Genomic DNA, 17853 nt, shown 5'->3' with positions numbered 1-17853 from the left:
GTTTTGTTATGTTGTTCAGAAATGAAATGTTTTGTATTCTGTTTTTATATGATTCTATGATAGCTATACTCTTTCAAGCTTATTCACTGAAAATGAGGGTTTCTTATGCGTCCCTTTATTTGATAGGAACAGACTTGAGAGGTATCTGGTAGTGACAGATGCGCAAGCATATTGTGATGGCTTCAAAGACGAGGGGACAACGAGTATTATCAAGGTTGTGAAAGACATTTGCGCCAATCAGTCCTTGCTTGGTGGTGAAAAACAAAGTGACCGACTTGTCTCTGGTTTGGTCTGGAAGACAAAGGGCACCGTCTCTCTGGCCTTGTTTGTTATGAAAGCTAAGCTAGGTAGCAATTTGTTATGGAATGGTCTGAAAAGAACTTTCTACTGTATGTAGGTTCTCTCGTATGTCTCTTCGAAGACAGCCATTTATCTTTGGCCTGGTCTTGTGAGACCAGGAAAGAATATACCGTGACTTGCAGTTGAAAGACAAGCTGGTAGTCTGTCCCTAACTTGGTCTTGAGAGAAGGTACAATCTGACCTAGTTCAGTTTTGAAAGACAATATTTGGGCAATCTGTCCATAGTTTGCCTTCGAAGACTAGGGAGCTAGTCGTCCTCGCAAAGGCTTCAAAGATAAGAGGACAATGTGCATCTCGCAAAGTTGACAAGGCAGCCGGGTTGCACATCATTATCTTGGTCTTCGATAAGGGCAAGAAAACTGTATATTTTTCAATGTTTGGGTACTGAAGGGATGTTGTCTTTGGTTCAATCTTCACAAAAATTACAAAATCCCTCCCTCCCAGTCGACATCACTATCTCCCTCTTGCTTGGTCTTTTAGGATGCGGGTTGTCATCATACAGTGTCTCTGGTTTGGTCTTTCCTTTTCTTAGCCGATGTTCACAAAGCCAGACGGACTTTGTCTTCATACATCTCTGGCTCAGTCTTAAGAATGGCAGTCAACCTCAGGCTTGGTCTTCGAAGATAAGAGGGTAGTGCTTCAGACTAGAAGTCTGCCATAACTTCTGGTCATGCTTGAGAGAACCTAAGAGACAATCAGGTCTAATGACAATTCTGTCATGGTTTTATCCCAATAGTTATGGTGTCCCCGACTTTGTTATACTTTGAGACAGTACATCTTGTGTTTAGTCAGTTCAAGAGCCAGCAGTTCTTCAGAAATAAAACAATGAAAAGATGTAGTCAAAATAAACCTTTATTCATCTACAAAGTAAATAAGATGGGATATCCAAGCCCATGTTGTAAAGTGATTTAAACTATGTAGTACATGTATGATGGTTTTACAAGACGGTAATTAATCTATTTACATTTACAACAGAAAAGGAAATTCTACCTGTAGCAAATGTTGTATAGTAATTGTAAAACCTTTCTTATGAGTAGCACTGTAATGTGTAATTCTTGGAATTAAGTGTGCGGGATTATTGGAATTGGGTTCAGATAAGATACCTGTGGATAATCGTGGAAAATTCCCACGGTCTACTTTTAATCCTCCATTCTCCCCAGCGTGATCAATTACGTGATCAATTACGTCAGCATTGATGCGGCTCCTCATTGGATGGAGACGCATCAACGTTGCCCCCTGATATACAACACAAATATAATTTTATGTATGAAATGAATGTATGAATTTCCTACTTCTACCAATGATTAATATTTGTTGTACATTGTACTACAACTCTCATAGAATTGGTAACTCAAGGGATGATATGCAAACAAACAAACTCTTCTTGCCAAATCATTACAGTTTATACTTGCAAACAAAAACATTTGGATGTTTAAGGAGAAGTGTCCGAGAAAATGAAGGGCCAGGACTTATGATGAGTTCCTATGAAGGTAGTAAGGCAGATATGCATCTGAAAGTGTGCACAGACAGTAGAACATTTGTCTTCCTTTTCTAATAATAGTATATCCCAGAACCACCCTTTATAAATTGATGAGGTAAACTTCATTATTGCCAAGCTGGTTGGGCTCATAATTACTTCACCTAACTGCAGTTACACCATCCAAGGTGATATCCTATGTAGATGAAGTCAAGTGTTTCTTTTTATGCTTGTTAAAACCTGACCTCCATCGGAAATCTTTACGACACACAAGACAATGATACATCCTCCTGCCGTGCATTCCATTGATGTGCTGTGAAAGACTAGTCTTGGTAGAGTAGGCCTGGTGACACTGCTCACAAGCAAAGATCTTGGGGGCATTTGATTTTTTTCCATTTCGTAGAGGCCTAAGGAGAGAAAGGCAAGAAAAAGTATCAGTTGCAGAGTAGTTCATTTACATCTGTTCTATCTTCAGTTGCATTTTAGTTTATGTTTCTTTATACTCGCCCTCCACCTGAATACTTTCCCACAGATTTGGCAAGGGTAGCTTCTCTTCTCATGCATGCCAACAAAGTGTTCCTGCAGGTTTTTCTTGCTTGTGAATTTCCGACTGCACAGCGTACAGGCAACGTCCTTTGGGGGTCCGCCAGGATCTTGTTCTCTTTGTGGCCTAAGAAACAAAGGAAAAATATTTTCAGTGAATTAAATGAACTAGAACAATTCAGTAAGAGTACAAATAATTTTATTTTGAAAGTTCCTTGTGACATAAATGATAATGGAGATTATTCTCATACATTGAATGGAAATCGGAGTGTCAGATCAGATCAGTTTCAAATCAATTATAGAATGTCAGCATCATCAGTTTATCCTGTTTTGCAATACCAGTCTTGGAAAAGTAGGTTGAACAGGTTTAGAGCTGTGCACTCTATGTAAATAATCAGTAGATGTTCTTACCACAGTGATCGACATGTTTGAATGTGACGTGTTAACGCTGTCTTGTAGGTGAATTTTGCATTACATCCATGGCACGGATGACGTTTGATACCAGCATGTTTGTCTCGATGATCGTTGTAAGTACCCCTCCTGAAGAAGTGCTGATTGCAGATATCGCATGTAATGGTCCTGCCTTCACCATGTGTTGATGCCTTGTGAGATGCAAGACTAGATTTTGATCCTAATTTCTTGCCACATCTATCACACATGTGGGGGTCGTTTTTTTCATCATTCCTCAAGCTGTTTAAGCACCAGGTGTCCTCCTCTCCATCTGATTCTTCCTCCTCTACATCCTCTACTTCAATTTTTACATTCAACTCCTTTTGAATAAACATCGTGCTGAAAAACGATGACATATTTTTAAGATTTTAAAGGTTGAAGTGAATATGTATTGATCTGAAACCCCCTGGTCCATTTTGACAACAGCTCTGCCATGCACTGCTGACCACTTACTGACAAGACTCGTAAATGTAGCGTCATCCTTGCCATTTGAAAACTGTATTCAAGAGCAGCAGTTCAAAGGCAGGAAGTGAGACTACAAGACTCTTCACTTGTGAACACAAGAAGATTTTGGAAAATGTATTTATTTGGTACCTTAGTTTGAGAGTGATTGAGAGCTCTATAAAATGGCTGAAATCCGAGGGAAAATCTGCATGATTTTAACAAAAAATTGTTCAAGAATTAAGGACAAAATAACTTGAAAACTCTCATAACACCATGTGATAACATCTAATCAATGGTAGAGCTGACAATCTGCTTGTGACCAGAAGAATATACATGTATACAGAATGTACAGCAAGTTTGTCACAACTACGACAGCTACAGTGGAAATGTAAATTATGTTTACTATTGAAGCGCACCATTCATTTCCATATCATCTAGCGTGACTATGTTGCACCTTTTCTGCCCCATCTTCCAGGTCGCGTCGGGATGGACATTTGCTGAAGTGTACAGATGGCGACTAGTGGTACTAGTTGCTACAGATATAAAACCAAAAGTACAGGCTCAATGCAAACAGTCCGTAAATAAGTGTGTACATGGTCAAATTTATCCAAGAACTGGCCCCTTTGCAGGAATTCTCAGTACATCAGTGCTGGCCTCTTCTAAAACACCTCCGATAACACATAAACCATCCTTACCTTTTACAGATTTTGTCCTGAATGTGTCGATTTAAACTTGTTTGGAAACAGAATGACTTTTTGCAGTCCGGGCACTGGTGTTCCTTGATCCCTTTGTGTGCGTTGACGTGGTCCCTGTATTGAGATGGTTTGCAGAGTGATTTTCCACACACCTCACAAATCAGGCATTTTCCAATACCATGCACTTGGGCTTTGTGGTCAATCAAGTAACGATGGTTACTCACTATCTTGCCACACAAATCACACATCACATCGTTATCCGCTTTATTTTTAGATTTTGAGAGTTTTTTCCTATTGCCCGGGAAAATCTAAATAAAAAGAGAGCAAAAAATAAAAATAGCATTGATTTGAAAAATGGTATTAAATGCAGAATTTTTTTTTTTTGAATGGACTATAATCACTTTAGTGTTGAATCTTCTCTTTCATGCCATCTCCCAGTTTGAATCATGATATTACATTTACTGGGGTAGTTGAAAATAATTTGAAAAGAGACTTTCGCTGCACATCAAGAATAAAATTTACAGGCCATACCTACCGTTTTCTCTTTTTCCCCAGCTTTTTCGGAATTCGCAGCATATCCCATGTAATGGGGAATCGGACCAGATACAGGGACTGGATATTCTAGTGCATCCATAATGTCAGTATCACTTCCCGAACTTGATTTACCAGGCTGCTTATCAAAATGCTCATTTTTTAGATCTCGGTGGTTTGTAAACATTTCAGAGACAGTGTCAATCACAGACTCCTGTCCCGCCTCCCCTGAAACACTTAACGGAAAATAAACTTCACTACCTGAGGTAGCCTGAGTGGGAATGTTGACGCTATCACTTTCTTGATTTAATCCTGAGGAAGTTGATCGCGTTGAATATCTTGTCTTCTTTTGAGGCACATCAGTTGTACAGATAACAGAGGTACCAGGGGCAGTTCCTAAAGCGGTCACAGTGAAAGCTGTTTTTCCAGTCAACAAGGACTTTAATTTGCACGATTTTGCACTAGAATTATTTTCATGGTCCCTTTGCTGTGGCTCAGTTCTGATATTTGAGATGCTTAAGTCGAACTGTTTTAACAACGGTGCAGTGGATTTCTGAAATGAGATTTTATTATGGTTTAAAAATTGTTCAATGTTAGGTAAATGGTGCTTCAGAAGACTATTTTCTTTTTCTGATGACTTACATTTTTTCTATTGCAATGGTAAAAGATGACAAACTGTTGATTCAGAAATGCATTGTTTTCATCATGAATAAATATCTATTCTTGATTATTATATAAATGTACATGTTCGACCAAGAGTGTTGGTCACTGAAGATATTTTTGAAAATAAACCAGTCATGTTTTCACTGAGTGTTGGTCACTGAAGTTATTTTTGAAAATAAACCAGTCATGTTTTCACTGAGTGTTGGTCACTGAAGATATTTTTGAAAATAAACCAGTCATGTTTTCACTGAGTGTTGGTCACTGAAGATATTTTTGAAAATAAACCAGTCATGTTTTGAAACAACCAACAACTGTCAGAGTATTTACAATTGATGTGGCCCGTTCTACTATCTGTGTTATAAATAAAATCAACAAAGAACATCTCCAACTTACTGATTTCTCTTCCAGTCTTTTCTTAGTCAGTTCATGTGCACTGCGTTCCTTCTCCAATTGTTCTTTCAGGTCAGCATTCTCACTCATTAACTGACCTTGCATCTTCTTCAACAAAATGTCCTTGATTTCTATTTGTTCCTGTTTTACAGACAGTTCAGATTGTAATTTCTCTAAATTGCCCCGACACTGCACAAGTTCAGAATACTCTGCATGAAAATCATTCCTGGATTGAGCGACGAGGTCCTGGTTACAGTCGAGATCTAATTGCATCTTTTGTACCAGCTGTTCTTTAATCAAAAGTTCAGACTGCAAATGATTTATCTGTGATTCCTTTGTTTGTACCTCATTTTGTAAATTTGACACTTCGTCGTTGCCAAATTCAAGCACAAGTTTCATTTCTTCCAGCTGCTTTTTACGGATATCCACTTCCTTTCCCGCAATTTCTACAGCGAACTCCTTCCTTGTCAGCTCTGCCTGATACTTTGTCAGAAAAGAGGACAAGTCCGACCAGGCATTTGTAAGCACAGCCCCTTTGCTATGCAGTTCCATCTTCATATCGTGGAGAGGTTGGCCCTTTTCTTCTTGAGTTTCTGCCAAGGACATGGTGCTATAATCCTTCATCATTTATAAGTGACATTGACATTGTATTCTGAAGAAAAGAAAAATAATTGTTTATTATTTGTCACGATACATAGGCGAGGTGATTAGATAGTCTGTATTCATATTCACTGTTGGGCATGGGGGTAATTATGGAATGTTATGGTCAAATCCAAGTTTTGTATCGTTCCCTTTTCTCATTTATATATATATATTTTTTTTTTGTATATAGTTAAGGTAACCGGAAAAACGCTGACCAACCGACCGACCGACTGACCTGCCAAAAAATGCTGACCGACCGACCTTCCGACCTACCAACCCAAGGAGTTTCGTAGTTGAGTCACAGGTCTCATAAATCAATGTGATATATCCAATCCACGATAGCAGGTCATGTGAAATGAAATTGTAAACAAGCGCACGTGCGCTGGTCAAATGACAACAAATGCATGTTGCGCGTTGCAGTTCATGCATTGCATCGGTCGAGACACTCGAGTAGAAAAACTACAGTGCATAGATTAGGCCCAAATCATGTTTTTATATCCACTGACCATGTAGACAAAGCATATCTTTAGAGTATCGTTATCAGTTCCTTACCGCGTGGGCTCGTTTTCCCAGTATAATTGTCAATTGACTGGAGATGCTGCTGTCAGACACGTCGGACTCCATCACGTCCATTGCGCTGGGCACTACACAGACACATGTGCTATAGAGAAGCGAAAGGGATACTGCATATGACGGTAGGTTGGCAGGTCAGTCGGTCGGTCGGTCGGTCGGCGTTTTTCCGGTTACCTAGTTGAATAGGGCCTAGTTGTTTGATTTCGAATCTAATTTCGGACAGTACAGCTCGACCGACTTTGTCGTTTGTGGCACGAAAACTTTGAAGTGACTTCCAAAAAAGTCGATTGAACTCACACTTTGTTAAGTTTCAAGGTTTATGAGTTGATGCAATCATGAAAATATGCAGGAAATGCAATGCTTTGTTTGAGATATTTTTTTAACAATCCGGAAAATCGAAATTGAGAATGGTGCACAAAAGTACTTGCACCCATAAATATAAAAATGTATAGAATACAAATACAGCCATAAAATGCTACAAAACAGCCACTTTTACTTATATAAAAAATAGATAAAATGATGAATGTAAAATAATGAACATATGATAAAAGATACTTTCTTTCTATTTATCTTTATTCCTCTGCAACATATATCAAGTAACGTCATTTGACGTTCGCATATTTTATGATAATGAGCAAATCTCCCTTCTCTCGTTGTATCGATCCAGGATGGTCCAAATCGCGCCGGAAGGCCACGACACACTGTGATTTTGTGATCAAAAAAAGATTTTATTTTACACTTTATAATGCCTGGAATGCAGTTTGAATACGATGAAAAGGGTGGAACCTTTTACTATTTTGTATTATCTTTCTATGCCCTTGTTTTGATACCAGTCACTTACTATCTTTGGCCAAGCTGGGAATCAAAAGGTAACAATCTGGTTCAGAAAACTTCACGTTTTGAAAAGAATGTACATGCTGAATAATGCATGCATGTCATGCATGCATTCATCATCATCATCATCATCAGTCGTTGCTTAGGGGCTAGTAGGGCTATATTACACAATCTGAAACTTTGTTTTATCGAATTGTCTGGTGTTGTTGCCCTTGCCTCCAGCAGAGCTAGAACCACCGTGTGGAGTGTCCATAGTATAGATTCCAGGAGGACCATTGTAATTGCCTGCCATGATTGGCTGAATGAAGTAGGCCTATAGCCCTCCTACACCTTCAGCAAGACGAAACCGAGCCATAACAAATCAAATACCCACACCCAGAACACGTCAGAAGGCCTAAGCCAACTTCGGACAATAGAGGCATTTGCACCCGGTGGAGGAAGCCACTGCTGGCCCCAACAAACAAGCGGCAAACAAAAGACCACATGGTCGCACACCACATGTTCGTTGTGCCTATATGTAGGTTTGTTTGGGCCAGCAGTGGCTTCCTCTGCCTGGTGTAAAAAGTTCTATGCCGTAAGCCACTGTGACCCTTTGTGCCAGGTAAAATGCTGGACCAGTCGGCGCCCAAACAAACCTCTTCGCAAAGGTTGCTGCTATCGTGTGACTTCTAATTTTTTTCCTCACCCCCAGGCTAGGAATTTAAAGGGCCTATTTTGTGCCATTTTAGACTCCACGGCTGGTCACAGCCTGTACCACCTATGATTTAGGGTCGGGTAAACAAACCATTTTCACAAAAGGTTTGCCTCTTGAGCCATTGTCTGGGATCTTTGACCATGAAGATCTCTTGTAAAGTTGGTTTGTTTCCCTACCCTAGGTGGTACAGGCATATATACATTTCAGATTCAGGGAAGTTACGGCGTCTGTGCCACTGTGAAGCATGTCAGGCAAAGAGGCAGAGGTTACATTCAAAAAGACCTTGGACAACATTCAAAAGAAAAGGTGTAACGATTGGCCTCGGGATAGCCTGGGTCATATTTATGATTTTGATTTACAAAGTCTCACAGTTGGAGCTAGATCATGTAGAGTATGATCCCTTTATTGAACTTGGAATTGATCGGGTAAGTGAGTTAGAATGTCTGTCACATTATACTCTTTAGTGAAAAAATTGGTATTTTAATTTTATGCTAGTCACCAGAATTTTTCTGTTCAAATAAGTGGAAGGCCTCTGTTAAACAGTTTTCATACTAGAATATTCTAATCCATCTAAATGTTGATTCCTTCGAACATGGAATGCACCTCAGACTTAACAGATTGGACTAAACCAGCCAAAAGTGTCATCTGAAAGGTTTAACAGTTGTCAGTCATATCCGCTATCCTTCTGTGTTTTGTGGTATTGTTATTATAATCAATGTCATTTACTTAACAGGATGCATCAACAATAGAAATCAAGAAAGCATATAGAAAGCTGAGTTTGAAGTACCATCCCGATGGAAAGACAGGAGATTCTAAAAAGTTCATGAGAATAGCCAAAGCCCATGAAGCACTAACCAATGAGGAATCACGGAAAAATTGGCAAGAATATGGCAGCCCAGATGGGCCTGGGGGTAGGTACTTGTATTGTGTTGAGAATTTTGCCAATAAGATTATTTCAAAATTACTATTCAATAAGAGACTCCTACACAGAAGGAATTGCAAGCCAATTTTTGATGTCAATCCATTTCTGGGAGTTTTGTGGCAATTTGAATAAGCAATAGGCCTATATGCCATGAATCAAATTCACCAAAACAGCTGCCAGTATCTCGGACCATGTGGCTGTTTGTTGCCATTTCCCATGGCTTGATATCTGCATCTGATATCCGATCATCATTATTTGGACAACTCCGCCAACTAGACATGAAATAGAAAGAATATACATATAGAAAATTACACATCTGTCTAGTGGTCAGAATCGTTCTTCTTCTTCTCTTTTAGCTACACACTTTGGAATTGCTCTACCGAAATGGATAGTAGAGAAGCAGAATTCTATATGGGTCTTGGCCATGTATGGTCTTGTTTTCATGGTGGTTCTACCTGTCGCTGTGGTGAGTAGAAATGGTGTTCATGCTTTAGAGCTTCCTCTATTCCTCCTGACAACAATACCTAGCAACCTACCCACCCAGGGCAAATCGTAATCCTTTTGATCAAGAGCTGGTTGAGTTGTTTTGGCATACGTGGGTAGGTTTCTATTTTGTTCCAAAAGAAATGAAAAAACCTTGGTATTGTTCAAATTTGTTGTTCATGTAGTTGTGGCAGATCTGTTCTTCTAAGTTTCAACCCACTAGCCTGTTCCTCCTGGTGTCCTGCGGGTTTTTCTGGTGTAAAATGACGGAACAGATTGCATCCTCAACCACACATTAGAAAGTGCCAGAAACCATTTAAATATTTATGTCATATTTTGCCTAGGGTTTGTTTGTTTGTAAGGTGTTCATTGAAGAGGAGGTTCGTATACCTGGCACTTCTTTTTGGTGAAAATGAAACATTGATTAATTGCGTCAGCTTGGTGGTTGATTTCAAGTCTGTGATTATGGAAGCTTGCTAGGTTTGTCAAATGGATTTTGTGGTACTCACAGCATGTACATCCTCTTCGTCATTATGGCAGATTCGTGGTTCCAAAGGGCCTTTTTTGGGGAATTGTTTTTCTGGAATGTAATTTTTATCTCCTCATGCTTTGGTCGTTAGTTCATATTACACTGGGAATGCAAGGAGCTGCCATCATCAAGCAAGATTTTGTTGGCTTTAGGGCTAAGCACCATCATGTTGTTGCAGTAAGCTTTCCACAGATTTTGGTGCCTGCACCGATTTGGGGTATATCACAGTTTACGCTTTGGAAAGTCATTTGTCCAATGGCAATACTTCAACTTGAAAATATTCTGTGCCATGAGGTGTCATGTGTAAAAAGAATAATGAAGCCTACTTTATTGATATTCCACTCTTTCTGATTTCAATGTCTGCTCATGGGATTTCAGCATTTCAGGATGACCTGCACATGGTGACTGATGGACTTTGAGTCAGAGTCTGACAGGCCTTATGAATCAAGTTGGCACCTACTCCTTCACCAGTTGGCAGTAAATGTTTGTGCTGGGTAGCCACATTTTCTTTGCTATTCACTTAATATATAATTATTGCTTAATTATTGTTTTTCTTGCACTTGCAGGGCACATGGTGGTACCGGTCTATCAAGTTCAGTGGGGATCAAGTGCTTTTGGACACAACACAGCTCTACTATTATTTTTTCCACAAGACACCAAACATGATCATGAAAAGTAAGCATTATCAATTAAGTTTTTATGCGTAAAGCATGAGAGCGATTTTGATATTTGAATTATCATATTTGTCAATGTCTCGATTGTTGTTAACATTGTCTTCTTCTTGTTCTCAGGAGTGATTATGATTCTCGCTGGCTCCATGGAGTTTGAGAAAGGGCACAATCCAGAAATATGTGAGAGACCATCTGATAATGAAGAGATACCAGCCGTAAGTACTGAGTGACAATAACGTGGAATTGATATTTGACCTGGTAGACTGTGTCGGTTGCTGATATTGTTGGTACTCTAAAGATCTTTTAAATACATGTATGTGTATCCTATAATTTAGGGTCACTTACTAAATAATGTGCCCAAATACTTGCCTTGATTAGATCGCACTAAGGTAGAGTTTAATGTATCGTCCGATATTCAATGCCACGCACTTCTATTTTGTGCTTGCTAAAACTGTTCTGTTGTGTACCAACCTAATCATCTGGTGAATACCCTGAAATATTAAGAGACTACGACTGATTGAAATCCTTTTTGCTGTCTTTCAGGTGATGCGTGAACTCCAGAATCTTGAAGAGAAAAAGCGAGAGAGGCCCCTTTTCTATCCTTACAGTATCAAAGCCAGAGCATTGATTCACTCTCATCTATCCCGCTTGGAGTTGCCTCCAAAATCTTTAGAATTAGGTAAGATCAGGAACCAGTCATAAATCATTGCTGTCACAACAGTGGCTGTAGGCCTATAAGTTCAGAGGGCCTCAATAGGAATTAGTGATGATGACATTCCTTACCCCCTGCTTTTTTTTCTAATATTGTGATATTCTCCCTTTCAGATAAGCAGTTGATATTGAAAAAATGTCCTTATCTGATAAATGAGATGGTTACTATTGTAGCCCAACTAGTAGCATTGGCACATGCTGGAAGAGGTGAGATAAATGCATCTTCTTAAGTTTTAAGGAATGAAGCTATTATGCGAAAGTTGCAGAAAATCAAGCCAAACAAAAGAAAAACCATCATTAGGTGCAGAATGAGAGCTTACCAAGGAAAGATATCTCAATTGTTTGTGACAATGGCTGATATGAATAAAGTCTAGTAAATGCTTTTACTTCAATTTTGTACAGAAAGGCCTAGTGTAATTGTACTCGGAGTTTTAGATAAAAGCATTTGCTAGTCTTAATTCATATCACCCAATGTCGATCAACAGGTTTACCATGAAGATACTTCCCACATATGCACTTCAAAGTTCAGTCTCATTTGTCTGGGTGTCTTTTGATATTACAGAAGATTTCAAACCCAGGGGTGCCTTCAATAGATTTGAGTGTTACTGTAATAAGAAAATTTGTTCATAATCTAAATGATGACAATAATTATGGTGCTTTGATCTTGCAGCTTCCCATGTCCCTCGCATCGAGACGATAGAAAATACGATGAAGTTGAGTCAGATGATAATACAGGCTCTCTGGGACAAAAAGAGTGCGCTGCTGCAGTTGCCCCATATTAGGGAGGATATGCTGAGACATTTTCAAAATAAAAGAGTAAGTAATAAACCTGTAGGTCAAATGAAAACTTTAAATATCTACATGCTTTGAGGGACTGTATGTTTTAGTTATCTCATCTCATCAAATGTATTGGTAGGAGCTAGGTCTGTGCCCTATTAATAATTTTGATGATCGATCTGATGATATTTTTGATGACCTCCCGTTTACAGATTTGTGTTTGTATTTCATTGCTGTTTTGAAGTGGAGCGTCTTCCTGATCTCACTTTCCTTACCTTTCAGAGACACATAAGAAGTATAGAAGAGTTTGTGAAAATGACAGAAGAAGATCGACGTATCATGTTACGTAGTATGTCTGATGATGATTACAGAGACGTGATGATTGTCTGTGCATCAATGCCATATATACAAATGAATGTGACCTCGGGGGGTGAGTAGTGTTCTGTTTGCTTTCAGTCTAGAGTTGTATTCCCTGTCACCGTAATTCCAACTGAGTCGTACTAAAGCCACCTTGGTTCAGAAAGACGTTCAAAGCACCGTGTGATGAGCGAGGAATGTTGGTTATTGGCTGGTGTAAGGAGGAGTCATGTTGTTGGCCCTGTTTGCAAGAGGATGGCCTAGAAGCAGCTTAGTATGGTATGGGGAACAAAAACATTATGCCGTTTCATTTGAACCTTAGTCCTTATGTTGGCATCATCAGCAGTTCTGTTCATGACATGACAAGCGATATCTATCCTAATCTTCTCGCATTGTTTTCAGTCCTTGATGATGACGATAGTACAGTTACTGCTGGGTCGATAGTCACCGTCACAGTTGAGTTGGTGCGTCAGAATATGGAAGTGCTATTTGACAAGGATCTTAACTTGAACGAGCTGGAGGAAATCTCTCTTGAGGAGAACGAAGATGAGGGTGCTTTGGAGGAGAAGGGAGACGGGATGGATGAAGATGAAGAGGATGATGACAATGAGAATGAAAAAGAAAACAAAAATAAGGTAAGACCATTTGAGTTTGATTCTTGAGAGCGAGATCACAGTCCATGATTGTCAACGATCTCTTTACAGGATACCCATACTTAGCAGCCCCAAGGGGGGATTCTAAGCTAGTAGAGCTAGTAGTCCTGATGATAGGTTTGAACAATTATTACCCGTTTACATACGTTCCTTTTCTGCAAGTTTATGATAAAACTGTAACTATGGTTATTTTTTTTTTCAGGCTGCCACTGATTCTACAGCTCCAAAGCCCAAGGTGTGGGAGAAGCAACAGAAAAAGAAAAAAGGTGGTGCCAGTAAAAAGAAAAAGAAACCAGTCAAGCAGCCATACGTTAGGAATGCCGTTAAGAAGGAAGAGGAAAATAAGGAGAATGCTGTTGCTCTAGCTAACAAGGTACACAAAATCTTTTGGTTTAATCAGTTACTCTTATCGTTGTTGAAATAGACCTGGTCTTGCAGTGAAGTGATGTAGAGTTGCCAAAAGACTTGCCCACCTAGCAACAATTCATTGCCACTATACACATAAACGGCATTTAGTGGTACATCATTTTTCAATCGTTGTAATTTAGCCGAAGAGTGTCGTTGTGACTAGTTGCCAGTAAATCCTACCATGCTTGAAAGTTTCTTTACCCTGGCAGGAAAAGAAAGATGCGAAACGCGAAAGAGTAGAAGACAATGATGAAGAGAGTGGTTCCAACATGAGCGAGAGTGAGGGCGGCGAAGAGTCAACACCAACGACTCGTCGAAAGAATCGGAAACCCGAGGATGATGAGGAGGATTGGATGAAGTTTCAAGAAGAGGCGAAGAAGGAGAATGCTTTGGAGACAAAGTCGAAAGAATCCCACGTGGTGCATTGTCCTTACTTTCCTATCGTAAGTACATGTATATCGTTGGTTGACTATGAAAACCTCGGAACTGATTTTTTTCCAATTCTACAGATCGGAGAACAAAATAAATTTGAACTGTAATGCAACACTGATGCAGTTACATGTACGAGGTTTTCAAGTAACGTACTTATGTTTCAATTAGGCTTTGATTGGTCGGAAACCTCTGATGTACTTGCCAGTTAGCTTGCGAATGAAATTCTGTCCCTCCTCGAACAAAAACCTCGACATGGCCGAAATTGCAGTTACAAGGTTTTCATTGTACACCGACGATATGCACATTTGGTACATCGGGGTGTATTCTCTCAGAGATTCAGAGGCAGGTTCCTGGCAAATATTATGACCTTTCAGGTTCAAGTAGGTCAAAGGTCATGATATCATATTTGGATAGCAAAAGTGGTGGTTTCACTTGATTTGTAGGAAGCAGTTGCGGGTGCTCACCTAGCCATAGTTTTGCACATGCAGGAAGTGTTTTAATAGTTGAAATATAGATAGGAAAAAATTGTTTATTGCCAAGTAACCATTGATACAATCTTTCATTGCAGGAAAAACACGAGTGGTGGTGGGTGTATGTTACTGACAGGAAGAACCACAGCTTAATCACGGCCCCTGTGCAGATATGTGGCCTCAAGGAAAGAGAAGAAGTCCAGCTTAAGTTCTCTGCTCCTCCCAAGCCTGGCTTGTACCACTACCAAGTCTGCCTAAAATCAGATTCCTATCTGGACTTTGATCGTTCACACACTGTTAAGGTGAGTTTCTTAATGCTGTGATCTGTCCATGGTTTTAGAAAAATTTTGATTGTGATATTGAACAGTGACCAGAGAAGCGTCATAGCCCAGTGAGTAAAACTGCTATGCAGCCATGCAGTAAGACCAAGGTTCAAATCAAGAGAAAAACCATGATTTGTATCTCTTAGGAAGTAATATCCAGTCCTTTGTCCTTTGTCTAAGAATTGATTATTTACAGTGTTGTATTGCGTATTTACCTCAGATGTTGCTGTCACGTTTCAGCTCGATGTGAAAGAAGCGCGCAAGGTTGAGAACCATCCACAATGGGACATCTCGGATGAGGATGAGGATCATGATGAGGAGGATGTATCAGACTCGGAGGGAACAACTGATTATGAAGATTCAGATTAAGAACATTGCCAATTATTTGGATTATACTGATTGAGTAGATTAAGATTTCCTAAATCTCCTGAGTATAATCTTGACTGTGGGCTATTCAATCATTTAGATGGTTTTGATAGGAAAATTCTGCTGAGAAAGATGCATATCTTATTGTCCTACCTGGATATTTCTATCTGGAAAGACAGTGGCACATCCCTCTTCCTTTATCAACACCCTCTTTGTTTGTACTGGTTAGTTTTAAACAAAGTTGATAAACTATTTATCAACTTTTTTCCCAAATATGATTATTTCTGAACATCTTAGCCTCTGTAATCAGTATACACCTCTTTATTGAAGTGTTCTCTGTATAGAGATTCTATCTTATTATATTGTACCAGCCTTGTCCAACAAAAATAATTGAATAGTATCGAACAAGATCATTTAACTTGGTAGATTCCTTAATCATTCAAGGGCTGAGAAGATAAAATCTAAATGTTGAAAAAAATTGAGGTCAGCATATCTGTTTTGGGAAGGAAAAATACTATCAACATCATAAAACCTTTCTGAATAAGATAAGCTTTATTCATCGGGTACAGGTCACATTTTCTTGATCTGATGAAGATTTTCTGTTTAAAAACAATCAAAATAAATCATCTTGGCCACTGAGGGTTTATGTTAAATCATTGTTCGAAGTTTCAGAATGGGAATCATTCCGTCTTTTTGGAATTAACACTACAGATGAGTCGATACTTGATAATCATTTATTACTCTTTGGGGTTGACTCTTGGCTTATGTCTGCAGTATTTATTCATATCCCTTCTGCAACAGAAGCTGCTCGTCCACTTCTTCAATGCTATAAAGAACCTTCTCCAACCTGACAAGTTGGGACACAGTAGAACCGAGGGGAACACGCCAGTAATGTGACCATGACATCCAGAATTCTCGGGTTAGGATTGCTTTCCTCTTTAATTTCTATTGACAGACCCTTGCCAACACGCCCAACTTGGTACCTAGACCTCAGCCACTCGTTTTACCAGTCCTAATCATCAAATTCATCAACACGACAACCCCGGCAACGCGCCCACTTTTATTCTGTCGCATGATTGGTCAGATTACAAGGTTCCACTGCAGGCATTTTGCCAATTGCGAATATTTAGGGTACATTGTGTTGGTCATAGAGCTAAGCATTTTCTATGCTTTACTTCTTTAGGATAAAGAAAGTTCTTTTTCAGTCCATGCTAGGACAGGCTATGGCCTATTTCTATTCAAAACAGCAAGATTGAGAAATGAACATTTTTATAAATCAAGACAATTAACTTTAGGTTTGTTAGAAAACGTTGCATTTGGTGATGATGTCCTCAATATTTTAAGTGTATTTGTTTGTTGGTGCCTGTTTTTTCTGCTTGACTACGCTGTGCTGTCTTATGTTGTATAAGGATTTGGGCTTATAATAGACAAGAATTAATGTGCAAAGACAGGTTTGGGCTTGTGCGGGTATTATTTGTAGGTCTTTGTAGAAACATTTTTAATGAAATTCATTTGATAAAGTTCATTTTTGGGGTTGAGCCAATCACGCTACGATATTGTATTATTGTATGTTTTGCTAGAGATTTTTGTTGATCTAGCCTGTTTAAATGCCAGTTTGGAGGAGGAGGCGCAATGAATAATGCGAGTAATCAGTTTGGGAGAGCAAGCATTGGGTACAATGCATAAGGCTGGCAGCATATATTTGGTACATTAAAACCTGTCAGTCATTAGTTTGCACTTCATTTATTGAACATTGACAGACATCTTACCATCTGATAAGAAGCACCTGTACCAAGTTATTTGTAGATGTATGATCATATGGTAAATCAAGAATTCCCAAAGTCTTTATGAATTCTTGCTAAAATTGTTTCTTTTTATGAATACCTGTAGAAGGATCTAAACCAGCCTATTGTTCATGTACACTAGTAATAAATGCATACCCCTCTCATCATACTGGTGTACTGGGCAACAGTAAGGCCAAAGTCAAAAAGGAAGATGTGGCTGACAATATCAATAAATAGGCTGCATCTGGGCCACCAGGCAGACATCTATGTATTCAAAGCGTAGGGTCTGAAATAAATTTGAAGTTTATTGCTGTTTTGGCGATTTATTCTCCCTAATAGTCTACAGGGTGGCCCAGAATTAGCTTCCCTCACACAATAGGATTCTATTGGGTATCCATTGTGTGAGGGAAGATAATTCTGGGCCACCCTGTAGAATGCATTCAAATCAAGCAGTAATTTGGTTGCGGAAAAGCATACCAGGGATATAAGTCAATAAAATATGTATGCACTTATATTATCTTTATCATTTGTTTCTTTTCTACTTACTGGTAGCTGGTTCATGATAATAATGTATGCTCCTTACTTAGGAGAATTAATATCAAAATGGAAACTTGCAAGGTTTTAGCCGAGTAGCTGATTAACTGGAAAAGTTTGTTTATAGTCTGTGGTGG

The 17853-nt window shown here is 39.1% G+C and overlaps 2 protein-coding genes across 4 annotated transcripts; one reads left to right on the top strand and one right to left on the bottom strand.

Moving 5' to 3' along the window:
* Nucleotides 1-1196: 1196 nt before the first annotated feature.
* On the bottom strand, nt 1197-7168 carry LOC135488469 (zinc finger protein 497-like). 3 transcript variants are annotated; one of them, XM_064773092.1, is made up of 6 exons: nt 6748-7168; nt 5557-6205; nt 4505-5053; nt 3970-4277; nt 2792-3169; nt 2139-2507 (listed from the first exon to the last, which is right to left on the bottom strand). In XM_064773092.1, exons 2-6 carry the CDS (start codon nt 6178-6180, stop codon nt 2309-2311), a joined length of 2058 nt encoding a protein of 685 aa, XP_064629162.1. In that variant the 5' UTR covers nt 6181-6205; nt 6748-7168; the 3' UTR covers nt 2139-2308. The 3 variants fall into 3 exon arrangements, with proteins under 3 accessions (XP_064629164.1, XP_064629162.1, XP_064629163.1); XM_064773093.1 differs by having other exon boundaries at nt 7066-7168; XM_064773094.1 differs by lacking the exon at nt 2792-3169 and having other exon boundaries at nt 1197-2244.
* A 282-nt stretch (nt 7169-7450) lies between these two features.
* LOC135488482 (translocation protein SEC63 homolog) lies at nt 7451-17488 on the top strand. The gene is made up of 15 exons (XM_064773108.1): nt 7451-7637; nt 8504-8721; nt 9030-9207; nt 9575-9684; nt 10797-10905; nt 11022-11116; nt 11445-11580; nt 11727-11819; nt 12283-12428; nt 12672-12819; nt 13149-13381; nt 13602-13772; nt 14017-14250; nt 14808-15011; nt 15273-17488. The coding sequence occupies exons 1-15, from the start codon at nt 7514-7516 to the stop codon at nt 15399-15401; spliced, it is 2328 nt and encodes a 775-aa protein (XP_064629178.1). The 5' UTR covers nt 7451-7513; the 3' UTR covers nt 15402-17488.
* The last annotated feature ends 365 nt before the right edge of the window (nt 17489-17853 follow it).

Source organism: Lineus longissimus, chromosome 5, assembly GCF_910592395.1.
Source record: "Lineus longissimus chromosome 5, tnLinLong1.2, whole genome shotgun sequence".
In the NCBI taxonomy this organism is placed as follows: domain Eukaryota; kingdom Metazoa; phylum Nemertea; class Pilidiophora; order Heteronemertea; family Lineidae; genus Lineus; species Lineus longissimus.
This window is presented reverse-complemented; position numbering and strand designations above follow the sequence as displayed.